This window comes from Atractosteus spatula, chromosome 11, assembly GCF_055471065.1.
Source record: "Atractosteus spatula isolate fAtrSpa1 chromosome 11, fAtrSpa1.hap1, whole genome shotgun sequence".
Classification (NCBI taxonomy): Eukaryota; Metazoa; Chordata; class Actinopteri; order Semionotiformes; family Lepisosteidae; genus Atractosteus; species Atractosteus spatula.
The window spans coordinates 40,633,693-40,654,343 of NC_142716.1; the positions used below are offsets into that span (position 1 = coordinate 40,633,693).

Consider the following 20,651-nt stretch of genomic DNA (forward strand, 5'->3'; position numbering starts at 1 on the left):
TGCTGAATTATATTAATATGTGGTGACACAGTGGGCTGTGTTTGACTAAGAAAGAAAGCAGTGAGTCTTGAGCAGTCCTTTTCTTTTGGGTTGAACATTATTATGCTGATAGATACTGTACAAGGATTATCTTCATGTTGGTGTTGCTAAGATAAAGTTTCAAAATTTGTCAGTGTAATCCTGCGGGATCACCACAGAGAACAACACGTTACTGGTAAAAATATTGTCCCACCCCACTGTACCACCGTTACTGAAACAACCTCTGCTGCCACCTACTCTGAGTCATCAGATTACTGTAATCGTCAAACCGTGTTAGCAGCCATAGTTCTTGCTGTGCAGAAGTGATCCCTCAGGTGGTCTGGATCAATGACAGTCACATCTTGTCCTTTGGTAGCACTGCTGGAGTCTAGTGATGATAGATGGATGGACTGTGAATACTCAAGTCAGGTGACTTCACATTGCAATGATTCAAGAGTGTTTCTTTTCAGGGCCATTTCCACTGAGTGGTAGCATCACAGTAGTGCAATGAAACCATTTCTGTTGTTTGGCCTGATTGTATACGTTTTATCATAGTAAATACATACTGTAAATAGATGAGATGAGAAACAATTGCATAGACATTTATAATGAAAAGACTGAGCTGCCATTTGATAACATTGTTTCTCTTTTTTGCTGTCACTTCTCAATATCAAATATACTGATGATGCTCCATGCTTTTCTTTTATTATAAATTACAGCTAATATTGTTTTTAACATTCTGCGTAGTTACGTTTCACTGTGGATCCTTTAGACAGACATAGGGTTAGTTTATATGTTGCAGTTGTAAAGGATAGGGGAAATGAAGAGGGTTTGCATCATTCCAAGCAATAATGGAAGTTTTGTACAAAAGCCATATTGCCATGGACAAATCAACCTGCAGGGTTGAGGCCTTCCTCTTTATTTTTTCTGTTCTTGAGTCAAATAGCTCAGCAAATGAAGAGAAGCAAACTGATGTTTGGTTTCTTTTTTTTTGTTCCCGCAGACAACAGGCAGTTGCAGAAAATATTAATTTCTTCATGCGTTTTCTAAGTCATGGACATTGATATGCCAGTCAAGCCTTTTTAGCAGTGGGTCTTTAGCCCCGATGTGAATATTCCAGTGTTCATAGCAATTCTGTATTTAAACATGAGGGAAGAATCCCTGCATTGTGTAAAAATAGTTTTCTTTTCTGTTTTTGCAAGAATGCATGTTTTGCTTTGCAGCAATTTGATATCTCAATGGTATTATATAAATGTCTGGATTATGGGACAAGACAGAAGCAGGTGAAGAATAGTGCCTCTTGTTAACTTACATTTTATAGCATAAAATTCAAGTAATATATTTTATGTATTTTAACTGAAAAGTACTATTTTTTGCAAAACACTATACTGTAGATATTCTATCTGAAAGTATTACTTAAATATTTCATATCACACATTATTGCCATGAGGCATCACATTTTTAAAAAATGGTATAAATCCTAAAAGAAAATATGTTTCTCTGTCAAAATGATTTTCTGCTGATGAATCACCAGGGAACATTACAGTATAAGGTGCTACAAGCTGCACTGCTTTTAAGAAGCAAATTTAAAAATACTTTCAAAAGTAGATTAAACAAAGATTTGACTTTTAAAGCATAAAGTTTAGTATTCAGCTTTTTGAAACTGATGTATTTGTCTTGGACATTAAGGGCTACTATGAATTAATAAAACTGGACAGAATAAAGTTTGTTAGCCAAAAGTAAATACATAAATCTGATAAATCAGGGTGCATATAGTGTCAAATAAAGTACTGTACATGCATCTATTAATTGCTCCCTCCGAGTCAATGATAGTGCGTGTTGCTATAAATGCTTTTGTCCTCTCACTTGATAGTTCATTTGCTGTGGTACCTGATGAAAGTGTCTCTAGAAGGCCTTTGTTGAGCATTACAGTCTTATTTCATTCACTAAACAGTTTCATGTCCCTGTCTGTCTCTATAAAGAGTCATTCCTCTTCAGAGCCATCACTGTCACAAGAGATTCAAACTTTTTCTTCATCATAAGCCACTGTCTAGCTGTTAAAGCTGAGACTCTGCAGATGACAGCTTTGCTTTGTATCTTAATAAAAAAGATCTATCATTACATGGCACCTTTATATCTCTCTACTCCACCCCACTCTTAACTATCATGTTGTCTCACAAAATTGCAGGAGAAGATACAGCACATTCCATTTAAGACCAGAGGGCTTTGATATTAAACATTTTTTCTCTATTTCTAAGAGTAACTTTGCTCTGTTTTTATTAACCATTAACAGGAAGACTCAATTATTTCTAGTCATGGCCCCTGTTCAGACGTCACTCAGCAGGTTGCATTTAGCATTCATAGTCAGAGGTGTTTGTAGTTGAAACAGGCTTTGCATGGCAGCAGCATTAATACTGTTCTCATGCACAATTGTCAACCAAGTGAATGAGCACTGAATCACCGTCAGCAAAGGAAATTGCGGTAGGCAGAACTAGGGTTTATTTTTCAGAAAACTGTCAGGATCTAAACTTACACTGCTTTATCTTTGATCCCAGTTACTCCTTTATCCTTTCCTACCAGGTGAAGACCATTTTGGATGAAATCCTGGAGAAATTGCCTGATGTGTTTAACATTCAAGAGCTGATGGCAAAGGCAGAGGATAGGACACCCTACATAGTTGTGGCCTTCCAGGAATGTGAACGCATGAATATCCTTACCCAAGAGATCAAGCGCTCCCTCAAAGAACTAAACCTGGGGTTGAAGGTAAGGAAAGATTTTGTCATGGTCTAAAGTGTCACAACTCCACTGGTGTTGTGCTGATGTTTGAGGGCTCAGGTTTTTATTATTTTCATTTTATTATTATATTAAGTGATTTGATTAAACATTTCTAATGATTATGTCTTTTAACATCATTGTAATGCATCATAACATTACTAGACAAGGTCCATTTCATTATACACATACTATGCCATTTTTCCCCAAAATGTTCTGATATTTAATTTCTTGAGTGTTGGAGGCAAGTTTTGGAATGGAGGCAAATGTGTATTTTCTGTGGTTTTGTCAAGGATGAAGTCTCTTAAAGACTGGTTGGACTTTTTGGAAAATGTAGTGACAAGGTAACATTGTTTGTGTAGAGAATGGTTGAATAATTTAACCTATTAACAATTGTTTCTACTGTCTCCTAGATATATTTTCTAGTGAAAGGCTTTATGTTACAAGCTGTTACAACAAATAATTATTTTAATTATTAGAATTCTGAATCAGGCGCCCTTTTGATTTTGCAGAGGCAGCTATGTATATATATATATTCATTTTTTTCCAAGTTGTCATGCTTTTGAATATGATTCAGCTTTATTATACATTTAGCAGTGTGTGGCTTTTGTACCTGAAACTGCACTGTATAGCAGCTGTCAGAAGTGTTTTAGTGCAGATGTCTTTCGGAAGACAAAAAGCAGCTCATCAAATGAAACAATGCATCCAATCAAAGAAATATTACTTTTATGAGAAGTATACAAGGCCGAGGCAGTGAGTCTGCTTCCTTGATCATTTTTGCTATATAAAAAGGAACTGAAGGCTCTTTAAAGCTCAGTGATGCAACAGAGCAGAGAGAGAAGATGATTTGCGAGGTCAGCACAATAACATCTATTCTAAAGTAAAGTAAGAAACAATGTAAAATGAACTACTATTGTTTTTAAATCTATGTAAATCTCCCAGGTCAAGGGACAGGTCTTTTAATGCAGTGTGTTTGATGCTCATTTGTGCCTCATATCTCACACTCCCAGAGGTACAGTACCATATGCCAGAAACAGCAGTTTGAAGCTGTGAAGTGACAGCACATGTGCAATAGAATGGGAGCCTTGCTTTAGCTTAAATGGAGACTAGACTTTCTCTTTCCTCTACACAGCAACCCTTTCTTCTAGTTCTTTTATTCTTAAATGCCAGTGCCAATATTATGTAAATGTATGCATTCTAAACATTACATACATTTACATAAAGTAATATAAGATACAGTACTACTACAGTACGTCAGCAGCCCTATCACCCTGCAACTCACAACTGGCAACCCACTGAAGCTAAGCAGGTGTGAGCCCAGTCAGTACCTGGATGGGAAACCTCCTGGGAAAAACTAAGGTTGCTGCTGGAAGAGGTGTTAGTGGGTCCAGCAGGGGGCGCTCACCCTGCGGTCTATGTGGGTCCTAATGTCCCAGTATAGTGACGGGGATACTCTTCTGTAAAAAGGTGCCGTCCTTCAGATGAGACATAAAACCGAGGTCCTGACTCTCTGTGGTCATTAAAAATCCCAGGGCGTTTCTTGAAAAGAGTAGAGTTGTAACCCCGGTGTCCTGGCCAAATTTCCCATTGGCCATTACCAATCATGGCCTCCTAATAATCCCCATCTATGAATTGTTCTCCTCCCCACTGATAGCTGATGTGCGGTGAGCGTTCTGGTGCACAGTGGCTGCCGTTGCATCATCCAGGTGGGTTCTGCACATTGGTGGTGGTGGAGGGGAGTCCCCATTACCTGTAAAGTGCTTTGAGTGGAGTGTCAAAAAAAAGCTATATAAGTGTAATTAATTATCAATTATTATTTTTACTAGTTTCTCTTTATAAAGACGTTGTGAAATTATTAGGAGATGCAGCCATCTCTGGTTTTCATTTACTTGTAATGTATAGATTTTGAGATAATTGAAGCTTGAAGAAACTTTGCTCTACACTTGTAGATAATAAATTGAGAAGGTTGAACGTTTTCAAACACTTAGTGTTTGTTTCAATTAAATGCTGCTAGTTGAAACCAAGAATAGTATAACATATTCAGTGGAAGTTTGTCTGACATGAAACAATGGTTTTAAAACTACTGTGTTTGCAATTAGTGTTTCAGTGTCATTTCACCCACAGTGGCATCTTAAACTATTAATCACTGTGTATCAGAATAATTGGGTATTTTTGAATAAATTCATAGATTATGATTGTGTTATTCACTAGGGAAAATAGGGGAAATGTAGGCCTTTTTCTGGGGCAGGAAAGCTCATTTTATTGCTAAATTCATATTGCAAATTTCAATAAGTTTAATTTAAAAAAAAAGTCATTAACACCATATCAAGCAGGGGTGGATTGAACGTGGTATCTGTGATAAGTGTTCTAAAAATAAACAATATTGATTTATTTAATGTGTCCCTTGTATGTCAGGCAGCTTGGCATTTGGGACAAAAAGCAAATTAAACTTTATGGTCACTCAGCAAAATAAGGAGAGAAAAATCCTTGAGTCCTAATAGATAATCCATTAGTATATCTTGTGGGGAAGAGCTGAAAAATTGTCAATGTAAGCTAATTTGTAAAAACATGCAAACCTGCCTGAAGCTGTTAGCAAGTTAAACACGCAATGGCGTATTAACCTGTTAAAATGCTTAAATATGGAATTTCATTTTTTGCATATCTAATCTTTTGTATCACTGTTAATATCGAATATTCTACTGCTATTAAAATGAGACTATGTAAAATAGCAAAATGTTTGAAGTACAACAAAATAACTAATTTTACCATAGATGGAGCTCTCCTAAAACATTTTTTATAGCTTGCTTACACATTCACTTCTTTCGGTTTTAGGTTTTACTCTACATATTATTACACAAGGAGTGACAACGGTAAATGCAAAACACATAGTGTGTCCACTGAAATGTGATTCCAGAAATGACACTACAGTACATCACATCCTAGAAGTGCTCGGTAGGAGTGAAATCTGACAAATGTTTTGGCCATGGAAGGAGTGGAATCTGTTGCTGCTGCAAAAACTGTCAGACGACAGTGTAATGTGGGGGCAGACTTGAACTTGCAAGAAGAAAACAAAGACTGGGTTGCCACTGTTGCTCCTGTATACTGTTAGATTGCCACCAGTGATCACAAGTTGTGTTCTTTCAGTTTGATGTTCTGACTTCCACCACCAAATGTATCCTTCAACACACAGATTTTATTACATCATTGTTATGTACTGTATACTCTCCTTCATCACTTTGCTATAAGTAAATATTGATTAATCTATGAAGGAGGTGTTACTTGACCAATTACGAAGTCTGATAGAAATGTATTCTGCACCACTGGAGTAATACTTCACAGTGTCATTTCTGAAAATTTGGACATATTTAAGGTCATTAGGGTGAAAATACTACAGTATGTCCATACTGTATAACTTGATGCTGATCATCTGCCGATGGCTTCTTCATTTGCTATGCATAGTTCTAGCTTTTGCTGAAGGAATCCAATTATGGAATTGTGTGATGCTGTGCCAGCATTGTTATATGAGTATGATCTGAATCTGCCATATCAATGACATGATCAGTGCCCCGATTTTATTGCCATTATGACATTACAGAATTACGTTTATCAGAAGTAGTTTGTAGTAGTTTGCTGGGACATTCCAATTTGAAGCCTGACCAGTACTTGTTTGTGTTCAGCATTGGTTACTTATAACATGACAGTGTATGGGAAACTTTCTTTCTTTGATTTTATGGTTATTTGTGAATCAACTTAAATACCGCACAGGACATGTATAGTTCTGCAAGGTTTAGTTGTGTGTTTCTCTATTTCTCTATACTTGAAGTTATTTTCTTTTTTTTTACATGAAGCATTTGTCAAGTGTCATGATTGGAAACAGAAATTAACATTTTATACTTTAAAGGTATGGGTTAAAAAAATGGAAATGAAAGGTTATATAAATCTTCTGTCTCCTGACAGCTTTAATTTTCTCAGTCAAGCTGATTTCTGTTACCACAAAAAATCCAGACATTGCTGCACTGTTTTGCTGACACAACAACACATACATACGTTAACACTGATAAAATTATCATGTCAAACAACCAATATTAATCATAAGAAAATGGAGTAAAACAAAATTAAACTCTTCCCATTGTCTAGACCATAGTGATACTGCCATACCTGTATGAGTATGCAAGATTTTCCAGGCTGGTAAAAGCTATTTACTATTCTCATTTTTTAAAATCACTTTCAGTATATGCAAATGAGGGAAAAGGGGTGGTTTTCCATCATGATAATCAACTTCCATAGGCAACTACCATGTCAGTAAATCCTATTTATGAATTGGGGAAAAACGCACAAAGAGACAATAAGAGTTACTGCCAAGGCAAAACAGATGGTAGGTTTTATGAATAACCCCCTTCATGTGAAAAATGTTTGGCTACAGTATAAAAAATGTTTATATCTGCCATATTTGGCATACACAGTTTATTTTTGGGGGCAGTGGAGATTGGGTCTGTCACTGAACAAATGAATCAGTGCCACCACATTTATCATATTGTGACTAGTCATTCTATGTTAACACAGAACACTAGAGATTTAAATTTATCCGTATTGATATGTTTCAGATGTGGATTTCAAGGTAAGTTTAATGTTTTGCCAAGGGAAATGGAAAAATTAAGATATCTAGCAATTAGATGTTCAGATCACTTTATATATATACCACAATGCAATATGAAATGAATTTCAGTGAATTCTAGTACAGGGCTAACCTACCTTAGGTCCTTTCAATCTGTACCAATGCAGAATATTGCTGCAGGTATCTCCACAATTATGTAATTAATAATTTGTGGACCACTGTAGCAATTTAGTAGTTTGGAATAGCATAGTACTGCAATGAAGTGGATCAAAAAGGTCACTTTGAGCAACATTGCTGTAGTGAAACATTGGAAAGACTTTGAAAAAATTTTAGCATGCAGTGTTGATTAAAAACATGCATCATCACAAAAAATGTCAGTGTGACTAAGCTGAATACCTCCAATAAGCCTGTGAAAAGCAATTTCTACAGTATGTGCAGCTGGTGTGGCAGAAAACCTGTTAAAATGTTATTAAAATATAAGATGGAAGTGTTGGCTTTAGCATAAAGCAATCTTGTGTAATTGTGCTTTCTAGAACTGTTTTGTTGTATTTCTTTCAGTACCTTCAACTGCAGAAAAGAATTGGGCAAACAAAATTACGAACTGCAGATCATTCCTTTGGTCTGTGGCTTCTAAATTAGACTCCAGAAAATACAGCTTGTACTTATAGATATGCAAAAATGACTCTCAACTTCCAATTCAGAAGAACACAAGGTTTTGCAAGATTTACAGTAGCATAATTAAGAAAATAATAAAAGCAGTATTATCAAAGGCATAATGTGCTTTTTAGGATGGACTATTTATAGTTAAAACTGTAAAATTTCTATTTTATGTTGTCAGTTTTTAATATAACAGGCGTTTCACACTCATTTCATGGAGGTCTTAGTTTCTTCAGCTTTTTTATCATCTGAGCTTTTAGTTATGTAGTGTTTATAATTATTTTAAATCTAGTAAATTTATATAACCATTTAATTTACTGTGTAATTGTTATTACCTGGGCTAGGGGGTGATTTATAAGATTTATAGATAACTTTACCTTTAATTAATTGAAAGTTGTGAGTAATTGATTGTAAAGAACATGAAGAAAAATCTTGTATATTCCTGAGTAAGAAAATGAAGTTAATTCAGGTTGGGGAAAAAACAGAAAGAAGACACTAGGTCCTCAAGGAACTGAATTTGAGTCTCCTGTAGTACACATTCCTGAATTTTATTAATATTGGCATCTTCTTCTTGGTAAACCTCTGAACTTTAACCATTCATGTACAGATTTTGCTGTTTTACTACCTGGTAACTTTTATCTTGGATTTCTAAAGTAATCCCAAAGAACTGTACACTCTTTGTAATTCTCACAAGTATAGACCCAGGAATGTGTGTGTGTCATTTTCCCAGCACACTTGTGTTACTCTTTGCATCTGTAAGCTGTTAATGAGGTCGCTGTGATGAATGAGTGTGCATTAGCCAAGGGCATATACAAGAAAGGGGGCTACATAAAAAAAAACATCAGAATGAGCAATGGCTGCTACACTTATTTTTATTAAATTCAGGGTAGAGTGAATACCTTGAAAATGCTATTGAAAAAAAGTGCAATCATTTTTTATAGGAAAAAAAAGTCTAAGAGAGCCAAAAGCTGTTACAACTGAACAACATATGTACTGCAAGTAAAAGGAAAGAAAGCATTTGTTTTTGTTTTCCTAGACTGTGAAATTACAAATAATCTATCAAAGCAAAGGGAACAGTTTAAGTCAAAGAAATGCTCATGAAAAAGGTCTCTAAATGCTTATTTTGATCCATACTAAAATCTGTAAAAAGAAACTAAAATTATTGTGTAATAAAATGCTTTTATAAAGAAATATTTTACACTGTTATGATGACATTTACTTAAAATTAACTCAGGGTTCCCATGGTGATTTTGGTGATATTTCAATAATTTTATCTGGTTGTTTGATTCTCATTTTGTTACACAACATTTAAAGACATGAAAAATCTGTCTCTGTTTTTACCTACTGTATCTTTATGTATATATGCGTAAATATGCATTTTTCTGGAGACTTCGTTAACAGTTTGTTTTGAAATGTCACATAAAAATTGCACACTGCTTTCTCAAGATCTATTCCCCATGACAAAGCTGTTCCTAGCAGCACTGAATCATCTTGCAAATAGGTCATTCAGTAAGTGTTATATATTAGTGTATACCAATAACTACCGAAAGAAGAATCTTTTAAACTTGTTTTGTCTTTTAGGGAGAACTTACAATGACAAGTGACATGGAAAACCTACAGAATGCCATTTTCCTAGACCAAGTGCCTGAGTCTTGGACTAAACGTGCTTATCCATCTATGGCTGGGCTAGCTGGTTGGTTTGTTGACCTGCTCAACCGGATAAAAGAGCTGGAAACATGGACCTCGGACTTTGCCCTGCCGTCAGTCGTGTGGCTGGCGGGATTCTTTAATCCTCAGTCCTTCCTTACAGCCATCATGCAGTCTATGGCTAGAAAGAATGAGTGGCCCCTTGACAAAATGTGCCTTCAGTGTGACGTCACGAAGAAAAACCGAGAGGATTTCAGCAGCCCACCCCGAGAGGGGGCCTACGTCCATGGTCTGTTCATGGAAGGGGCACGCTGGGACACCCAGGTATGGTTCTAACAATTGTGAAATCAAACTTGCAAGCATATTTCTTTTCATTGATGTTCTTATTAAATTGTCTAGTTGGGTTCTAGGTCTAGGTTCTATCCTGATTTCAAGCAAATATTTATGAGGTTTGATGTCTGAGCTTTTCTTATACGGTAGATTAGCATCAATGTGCTACTGTAGCTGATTGTTGTTCTAAAAGCCATTGTCTGAACACATTTGTGAAAAAGAAACAACAGCAGACAAACATCACAAACCTATTTGAAAAAAAACCATCCAACAGTCAAAATATACTGTACTTTACATGAAGTAATATTAGGTTGAGTATTTAGGTTTTGACTGTGCAAAAATCCCCAAATGATTTGCAAACAAGTGTCTGACAGGAAAGTAAACAGACCTTTTAGTGAGCTGGTAATTTTCTATTCAGGATGTGATTAGAAATGTAAGTTGCAAGTGCCAGTTCCAATGTTTTCTACAGGCCTCACAAGCTCGCATAATATCACACTTAGATTAATCAGTCATGTACAATTACAAATTAGGTGGTGGAAATGTGTTGTGTTTGTGTATTTTGATTTAGTCATGGCATGACTCATTGTTTTGAAACTGTAGGGGAAAATCACATATACAATCTGTATATAAACAATCTTAAAAGGCACTTTTGTCCACTAAAATACTGAGAGCCTTTTGTGATTCTGTAAAACCACGTGAAGTGGAAAATAAATAAATGATACTCCTGCCTTTCATTTTTCTATAAGGTACAGTACACAAAGAAATAAAATGAAGGGTTACCTTCACATCTTCTGGAAAAAATTGTGCCTACCCAACTATAAAGGTGAATTTAAGCACAGATCCATCTGGAATATCTCAGCATTGCTGTAAAAAGAAAATGGGTTAGAACATGTAAATCTGAATGGGTGGGATATAATAAATGCATTTACAATAAATCATAATATTCGGCAAGAAATTGTGTTCTTTTTGCACAATAATCCCAAACGGAGAAGACAATGGCAACAGTCCAGTTCCCTCTGCTCACTAAATGATTTATTATTAAAAATAATAATATAAAATAATTGGGAGTAAATCAAATGCTGATTTAAACCTGAGAATTTGGGGAAATATCAGACCTCAGACATCACAGCAGTCTTTTTAAAAACACATGAAAAAGATCTATTTGCCCTGTATCGGTTAGGTCTAAGATTTCTTTACTCTGTCGGGAATACAAGCACGCAGGACATGGAATTGATTGGGAAAGGGTGTCTCAAATGATTTGTTGTTCCCAATCAAGTAATGCAAGGAGGCACAGGGATCACACCTATTCAGCTTAATTATTTTCCAGCCATTTTCATTTAAAATGCAGTAGACATAACATTTATTATTTATGTAATGCAGGGGTATTTAGAGTATTTGATGGGAAAACTTTTTGGCTGTCTGTAGCCTAAGAAAAGAATTTCCCTCTTCATCATTCATGTATTGCTCTGTCATTCACAAGGTTAGTAGAGCAATTTATGTTCTCAGAAAAGCACACAGATTACATTGTATTGCATATTGATTGCTATTTATCACTGTTTTCTGTCAGATGAGTCTTTGATGATTGTACTTTTATTTTTTTCTGAGCTCAATAATTTGCAGTTGTTGTTTAAGTTAAATTAGAGTTTTGGAAGAATACACAAGTATTGCTTATTTACTTACCAGGTATGTGGCTACTTCCCCCCACACTACTGTTTCAGCTACAGTGTATGCAAAATATTTTTTTAGCAAAGCTCTTTATCATACCTTTCTGGTCTAATGGATAACCGACTATTAGTCAATAGACCAGATTCCTGTGCACAGATTTTTGGGCTTTTTTTCTTATAACCTACTGTACATAATTTTGTTTCAAAGAGTACTGAACAACCCAATAGATCAGTCTATTGGCTGACTGACATGTTCCCTAAAAGAACTACGTACATTATAAAGCAACATTAGCTTTCTGTGATACCTTTCTAGGCTAATGGCTAAGATCTAGAACAAAGAGAAAGTCACAGTAGTTATCTGTCATTCCATTCTACAGTAAGTCTTTGGCTAAGATCTAGCCCCCAAGGAACTATTGTGAAGCTTTTGTCATTCTACATTCTTTTGGTACTGCAGGTTCAGTCTGGCTAACATTTTGTTGTTGGTTTATGAACCCTTTAGATTTTCTTTTATTTTTACTGTTGCAAAGATTAAGAAGAAAACTGGCAATTTAAAACTGACATTTTCCTTTTTTGCTTCTACTGTATTTCATCCTTTCAGTTTCCTTTTATTGTGATACAAATGAGCAGTTTGAGAAACTCTGCAAAAGTTATGGTGAATCATATAAACTGTCTTAATGTGCCAGCTCTGGCAAGCATGCTTGGCACTGCTGAGCCCTAGACTATAGCACTGGTGTTACTCATGTGTATGAGTAAAAAGGGCATTACCACAGTCATACTTGAAAGCCTTCACAGGCATGAAAGTACCTTCCTGAACACCATTGAGAACTCATCAGATAATTATAGAAACCACCATAAGGTCTATTACCTATCAAGACTGCCTGCTTGGTTACCTACCAAGCAGTCTAAATCACATGTACAACACAGAACAAAAGAGTAGACTAATTCATTTAGGAAAATAAAAACGATTGCTGCATTGCTCTTAGGTAAGCAAACTGTACATAGATCTTAATAAAACTGCAAACCTAATTTAGAATTCCCTTAACATGTCTCACTTCACACTGATGATTGTATTCTAGCCACCATTAGTCCTGTACACAGATTTGTGTGCTTTTTTTTTCTTGTTACCTGCATAATTTTCAAAGAGTATTGCGCAATTAGTCATCAGAAGAAACTGAAGGTTGAATTTAGGAAAGTTGGAAAAGCTTTTCACTAACATAACTGGCTCCCGAAGGGCTATGAGTGATCTAAATTCACTAATGAAGGTGCCAGATGACCCACTTTTTCAAAATTGCTTCAGGTAAATACCTGCCGTTAACATCTATAGCACAAAAGCACAGAGAGAAATAGAAGACAAATTCATTTTGGTCTGTTGTAAAAGCAGAATCACCTTTTTATGTTGGAGGTTGGAATTTACAGTGTTAAGAAAAACAGTTTGGATCAAGAAACTGTTTCCATATAGACATTGTGAGCGATATATTTGTTAGAAAAAAAAACTTAAATTCTATAGCTTTAAACCTTACCCTTAATGTGATATTTACTAAAGAGTAAAAAGTGAAGTCATTTGACTTGGTATTAAAAATAAATGTGTTTTCTTGTTTGTGAAACATTGTACTGCTGACTTAGACTCAGAGATTCACCGTTAATAGAATCTGGTCAAAGGGTGCTTCTAAAAAAACACCAGGTCTTGGTTTAAAAAAAAGATGTACAAACATGATGTACAGAAAAATATGAATAAAAGTCTCTTAACTGTTTGAAGCTGTAATTTTTCAGTATATGTAAATAACTGCTTTACCTAAAGTAAAGTTTGCAAAGTTGGATGTATTTAAATCTGATCTTGAGCATGAGTTATAATTTGAAACTGTCATAATTACTTGATTGCAAGATGATGCCTTTCAGCTCGGAAGTCATTTGGATTTTCCCAATTTATGTAATTGAAGCTGATGATTACTGCCTTAAGGTGGTAATATTCTTTCAGAGTAACATTCAGTTAAGCAAACAAGCTTTTCTGTACTGTATGCTAATGTTGGCTGATGGTTTTCTTTTTCTTAACAACGCAAACATAAGGTACAAACCAGATTTTTTTTATTTCATTAGATTCTGATGAATGACATGTAACAGATACTTCATCTTATTAAACCCTTTAAATCCTTTGATGCTATAGTATAAATAAATATTAAAGCCATACATTCATTATTTTTTATGTAGAGTGTACTTTAATTCAACTAGTTTTCATAACTCCATTATTTTGCTGTGTACCTTTGCAAGGCTGGTCTAATAAGCAGTTGGATGGGAGGCCTCTAATGAAAATTGGGCTGCTGCTATAAGGTGGCAGCTTTTCCTGTGGACCAGAATTTCTAGGCAGAGTCCTAATATGCTGACCAGGGGGACACTGTTCTGAAGGAGATGCAGTTTTTTTAGATAAGATATTATGCCAAAGTCCTGACTATTTGGTTATTAAACATCCCATGGCACTGTATATATGTCCTGGATAAATTTACACTTTGGGTTTGTTAAATCTGCCCATCATCAATTCCTCTCATAATTCAATTATGTTTTTCACTTCACATCAATATCTTCACATCACTTTGAATAATTGCTTATCTGATTCAGAGTCATCGTGCCCCAGGGCCTATTCTAAGAAGAATTGGGTGCAAAGCAGGATTCACCCTGAATGGGATGCCAGTCCATTGCAGGGTGCACTCAGACACAATCACGCACAAACTCACACTAGGGCCAACTAATCTACTAGCAAGTTTTTGGACTTTGAGAGGAAACCAGAGTACCAAGAGGAAACCTATGCGAACACAGGAAGAACATGCAACATTCATGCAGATAGCACCCCAAAATGTAAACCCAGGGTCACCTCCATGTAGCCCTAATTTTTCACTTCTGCATGTGATCTACTGTGTAATGAGCCTACTGGCACATGTGGTTGTCTGTGAGGTAATCTTAGAGATACATGTTTCTTATAAACTGTTACTGTATCTCCGTTCTATTGAATTAAAAGTACTTTAAACAAGGATTTAATAAACATAGACTTAATGTAATTAGTGGTCATAAATGAATTTTTAAGCCTAATGAGATAATATTGATTGCATTTTGAGTTGTTTGAGTCTCATTTCTTGACACTGCGTAAACGAATGACATTTTTACGTGCAACGTATAGCAGTAAGGAGTTCTCAAGTGTCAAATTTTTATTTTTTTTGTTTGAAGCAAAGATAGTAAAACATGAACAGAATCGTGTACCTCAAAATGCATGTGGTACTTGCTGTTCTTTAAATATGACTGAAACATCTAGTGGTGAGTTGTGCCCTTTTTTACATGAGCTTGCCTATTTCTTTTAAATTAAAACCTGACTTCTTATTTTCATTGTTCCCCCTATTTTGGTGGAGATTCCAATACAGTACTTTAAAATAATGTTCCACATTTCTAATTTGTCATTTGATGTAACCTAATTAAAGTGTATACTTTTTATGTGTAGCCACAGTTAAATATTATCAACACTGCTTATTGGAGTAACCATAGTAATGCTGGACAGTATCAGCAATATTTATATTTACATTTAGAATATTCAGTCATCCAGCTGTCTTAAATTTTCAACAATAATCTTGGAAGGATGCATACCAGTATCTAGCATACAACTCATGTCTCATGGCTACCTGAAATGCAAAACAGAAAACCTTTGAAGCTAGCTTGAACAACATTTAACTATTTCGTTAAACGAGAAATGAGATGAGGTGTCAAACTACTTCATAATTCTGTAAATTTAGCAATTGTGAATACCATAAAATCTGCTGATGCATGGTCATGTATTGTGTTTGCTACAACATTTTTAATCATCATACTGCAGATCTGCAGACATGGGAGGATTGCTGTGCATCTTCATTTGTCCATTTCAAGGCAGTCTGTAATGTACAGTATGTAATACATAGTGCCACAGCACACATCAATCTAGAAACAAGAATCATAGCAATTCATGGGCCCTGAAATACAAAGCTGCATTTGTCTGATTAGATTCCAGGACAATCCCAATTAACCTGTTTTACAAGCTACAATACTTATACACGAGAGGTGATGGCCAACTCTCAGTTACAGTAGTTTAGAAGAGAAGCATCTGTAGGTTTTCATTGAAGATACAGGTCATACAGTATGCAGGTGTAAGAATAGTATCACTGATGAAGGCTGATATCTTTTTCTAAATGCTTCTTTCAATTCTGTTGTATCTTTTGCATTCCTCCTGATTCTTGGTCACACAATAGGAAAACATGAGGATGGAAAAGGATAATTTTATTCATGAAGGAAGGTTTTGCAGAAATGTCACTGAATAAATTTTTGGGCATTTAAAGGTTACTATTTAGGATTTCCTGAGTAATTCAGCAGTGATATGTATGCATGGAATTTTCTGTCCAAACAGTGAAGGCTGCCAAATTGTTTGCAGTCAAATTTGGATTGCAAATCTCTGGCTAGAAAATCGTGATGCTTTTTTGCTAGACGTTTTAACATTTTTCTGAGATGCGTACCTTTGCTCTTATGTAATATCTCCTTCAGCTTCATCTTAAACTTCCCTTCATCTAATTGTGTTTTTGACCAATTTCCAAATGCTAGTCACAGAATCATTTGATGACCAATCTCTTTAGGTTAGAAACATTCATGAGTTTATTGTATCATTACAGATTTACTCTATATCATTTTCATTGGTAGCCATTGTAACACATGTTAATGATGTTTGTAATTTGAATACCAGGTGATCATTTTGATTTATTTTTTCCACAATGAGATTTCTGAATTAATTTACAAAAGCCATCTTATGCTTGTTTTTTTTATTTAGGCTGGAATAATTACTGATGCCAGACTGAAGGAGCTGACTCCATCGATGCCAGTTATATTTATCAAAGCAATACCTGTAGATAAACAGGAGACTCGCAATGTGTATCCATGTCCAGTCTACAAAACGAGGCAAAGAGGACCCACATATGTCTGGACCTTCAATCTGAAGACCAAAGAAAATCCATCGAAATGGGCTTTGGCTGGTGTTGCCCTCCTTCTCCAGATCTAAAGAAACAACTGGAAATAGTATTATAGTGGGATATTGTCTATACAGAACATTTCATTGCAGATGTAATTGTGGAGCCTGTTGTAAGAAAATATATTTTTTGTCTTTCTCAGTTCAGTAGGAACAATGTTAAAGAAATAGTTTCTGTACAGTGCTACAAAATAGGAATCTAAGTTTTCAGTTATGCCCACTTTATATTGTTTCTAATTCTTTTCTAATAAACAATAGTTTACATTTACAATATCTCATTCTTTGCACATTTCTTTTCTGTTTGTTCTGGTTGAATGAATATTTCCTATTTCTTTGTATAAGGATGGTATGCTGGGATGGTTATTGAATGCATCAGATATCTTTAAGTGCATATTTCTACTTTGTTCACTTTGCAAGCTTATATCCCTGTAATAAGATGGCTAACCTTTTGTTGTTTACACTTCATTGCTCTTTTGTTTCATTTCATAGTACTTTGGCAGAAAATCAAGTCCTGTAGCTATAGCTAAACTAAGTCACTGAACCTTTCTTCTGCACCATTATCCTTGTAAAAGAGTTGAAAACTAACATTTGTAATGCACAGAAGCTACACATTAATTGTTGTATATATGTGTTTATACCTGATGTTTTATCCATTTTGACCTTCGAAATCTTCATTCATATTACTAGAATTCAAAATCGTATTCCAGAAAAGCATTGGTTAAAAAACATAGCATTACATCTACCAGCTATGCCCTTTCTTCATCTTTTTTTTTCACAATTGCATCTACAGCACCAATGATTTCAGAAAGGGAAAAAAATCATTTTATTTTCAAACCAGATATTTTCAAATGTTCATTTCTGACACATTTCTATTTTTTCTTTGTTTTGTGTTTTGGTGGTTGTACTTCCTTCCCACTCAGGTAAGGAGGGGGAGTCGGTGAGTACAGTTATCCAGTCTACTTAAGAAGATATACTTAAATCTTCACCTTCTTTGAGAATCCAAAGAAAATCCCGTCACATTTGACTTGAGTTGGTAGCTTGATAGCATTTGTCTCAGAAAACACACTGTACCAAACAATATATGCATAAAACCTCATACAAAGAGATAAATAAATCAGGGTTATACTGTATACAAAATCATTGTAATCTGTTGTTCATGTTATAATATGTACAAGGTCTATATACAGTATGATTTGGATGATGTTGAGATCAGTTAACTTGTTTAACTTGTTTTATTCAAGAAGCAAAATCTGAAAAATCTTTGATAGCTTTAATAAGTGGAGGTCAGCTTGAGGGATAATTTTATATTGAATTTTTTCAGCTATACTTGCCATTTTATATTTTAAATAGTTGAGTACTAAGGTTGGAAGGAAACTGATGGTTTCTTACCACAATGATAGTTTCACATCCTTTGCTTTAGTTGCATCTTTTCACAATAATTTTACATTTAACTTTTATCTTTATTTATGTCATCACACAGTCCTGCAAATGTTTGCATTCCTCTGATGATATTAGAAAATAAACATTGAAGTATAGAAAGATTTTTGTAGTATTTCTTCCTTAATAATTCTAAAAGTTATTCTGTAATCTTAGTACTATTGCACAGAGCAAACTCATATTTGTCACAGTGTTGTTTTAAGGCTTAAGGAGTATGTTCACTAAGTTTTCCCCAGAATATTAAGCCTTTATTTGCCTTACTGAAAAAACAGACTCTTAATTGTTTGTGGAAAACATTCTTACCAGTCACACTAGTGGATAATTCCACAAATACTTCCACCAGATGCTGATGAATATTTACCTTTTTTATCTTAAATCTCAATAGAAGAAGACTCCCATGTGAAGCATCAGTTAAGAGGTGACTGGCAGATTTTAAGTAAAAGACAGGCAATAAAAAATATTTTTATTCAACAATATATGCAGTTTCTATTTAAATTCCTTGTTTTGAAGGGGTTAGATACATCAATTAACATTTTTTATACTGTGTACACAATGATCACATTAGTGCTTTGTAAGCAAAAGTGGATCGAGGACAGACTGAAGGACTAGAATTAAAAGGTTCAGTCAGTGTAATCAACATACAGTATCAGGCACTTTCAGCTCCAGGGAAATTAATATTATAATGCATAGACTGCTGTCGTCCTAAAGTAAAGGAGAACAGAGAACATGCACTGAGTTAGCAATTAGTTGAAAGAAATAAGTGATTGTATCTTACTTTGATGTTGTAATCTGTAACATGCAAAAGTATATAAAGTTATATTAAGGATATACAGTACATGGATATCAGTGATTTTGAAATTCTATATACATTACTGTGCAACAATTCTAGAAGTCTTAGACACAATTAGAAGTTACAGTATATGGAATAAGAATGTAAGAAATGTTGCAAGTGACAGCCTTAAACTGGGCTTCAACCACTTTGCTGGGAGCCTAGTTCCAGATACCCTGGAGTGCTGTGTCTAAAATCCATAGTTTTGTCTAGGTCTTTTAGACATTTCCTTCATGATGTTTCTCATTTCCAAACCTGTGTTTTTGTATAACCTGTAAATTTGACTACTTTCCTAACTACTGAATATCAGAATCTAAATCATTCATAGAGAAAAAGTGCAATGAGCCTGAAATGAATCCATGTGGTACACCACAGTTTACATCTCCCCAGTCAGTTAGCAACATAGCTGCTGTACCTATAAAGTTATGCACTGTTTCCTTCTTCTTTTAACCAATTATTGATCATACATACATTACTGCAGATGTTAAACTGGCTTCTGAGAATTTATCTTTGATGTGTAACCTTATATAAAGTTTTGTGGAAATCCAAACACTTTGTTTTTTGCTTGAAGAAATGTCATAAATTAAACATACATTTTGCCTTTCTAATTCTTTGTTGTCTGCCTCTGAAAAATTCTCTTTAAATTCTGTCTCTAACTTTACCTGTATAAGAGGTATTAGTATTGGTCCATTAATGTATTAGGTTTAAGCTGACTTAGCCCTATATAAAGCCTAAAATTTGGGTATACTAAAATTTTTGGGTTCTAACAGCACCAATAAAATGGGGCACGTGTGAAAATATATTTAGCATGTTTACTATATTTTCATCTTCTGTTATTAATCCTCTACGAGCCCCGATGTTACTATTAATATTTACAGCAGATTTTCAATATTAGAAATGAAAAATGCTTTGCATTGTTTTTAAACTCTTTTGGAATATTGTTTTCTCTCTTGAGAATTTAGACATTTTATGTCTTTGAATCTTGTTTCATTTTACACAGGCAGTAGAACACTCTCTTCTTTCTTATTTTTTTGTTCTTCATGTTGCTCAGTAGTATGTTTAATGAAGTATAACCTACCTTCTTCTATTGAATTTGTGTCCACATGTTTACAGTCCACTATTTGCAAGCTCTGCCATATTCCTTTATTGGCTGCTTTTCTAAAATCATAGACTTATTTTTGACACTCACTTTAGAGATTTAAAATGCAAGTCAAAAGCTACCATATTACAGACAGAGTATGCTGGTAGTTTTAACACCTCTATTCCTTTCAAGGCTGCCCAGTGTTGGCACTGGGCAGCCTTATATACAGCTCTTTAGGTTCTGCTGCTTTAAAGATTATGAAAACCTGCATACATACAGTACCAGCCCTCCAGGATCAGCATAGTGCACCACTGCATTAATTAAATTCTGTATTAAAAAGACTAGGTCAATAAAATAATCTTCTGTAGTAAGTGTCTTTACATACTGGGATAAGAAGCAATTATTAGTCAATTCAACTATATCAGTTTCAAGTTTCTGTTTTGCCTGTCAATGTATCCCATTGTGTGGAAAATTGATCTCCCTATATTATCACGTATCTTTCAGCTCTTATTATACAGTAACGTCATGCGTCCATGTCTACATTAGGTGCTCTGTAATATGCATCTTTTGTTAAAATG

At 34.9% G+C, this 20,651-nt stretch overlaps 1 protein-coding gene across 1 annotated transcript in view; it reads left to right on the forward strand.

The window, feature by feature from the left end:
- The window catches only part of dnah9 (dynein, axonemal, heavy chain 9), a 148,567-nt gene extending 131,689 nt beyond the window's left edge, over positions 1-16,878 (forward strand). The window contains exons 67-69 of the mRNA XM_088928171.1: positions 2,599-2,781; positions 9,644-10,033; positions 16,532-16,878. Of these exons, the coding sequence (XP_088784297.1) occupies positions 2,599-2,781; positions 9,644-10,033; positions 16,532-16,759 (801 nt within the window). The 3' untranslated portion in view covers positions 16,760-16,878. The remainder of the gene's footprint in view (positions 1-2,598; positions 2,782-9,643; positions 10,034-16,531) is intronic.
- Positions 16,879-20,651: the final 3,773 nt, after the last annotated feature.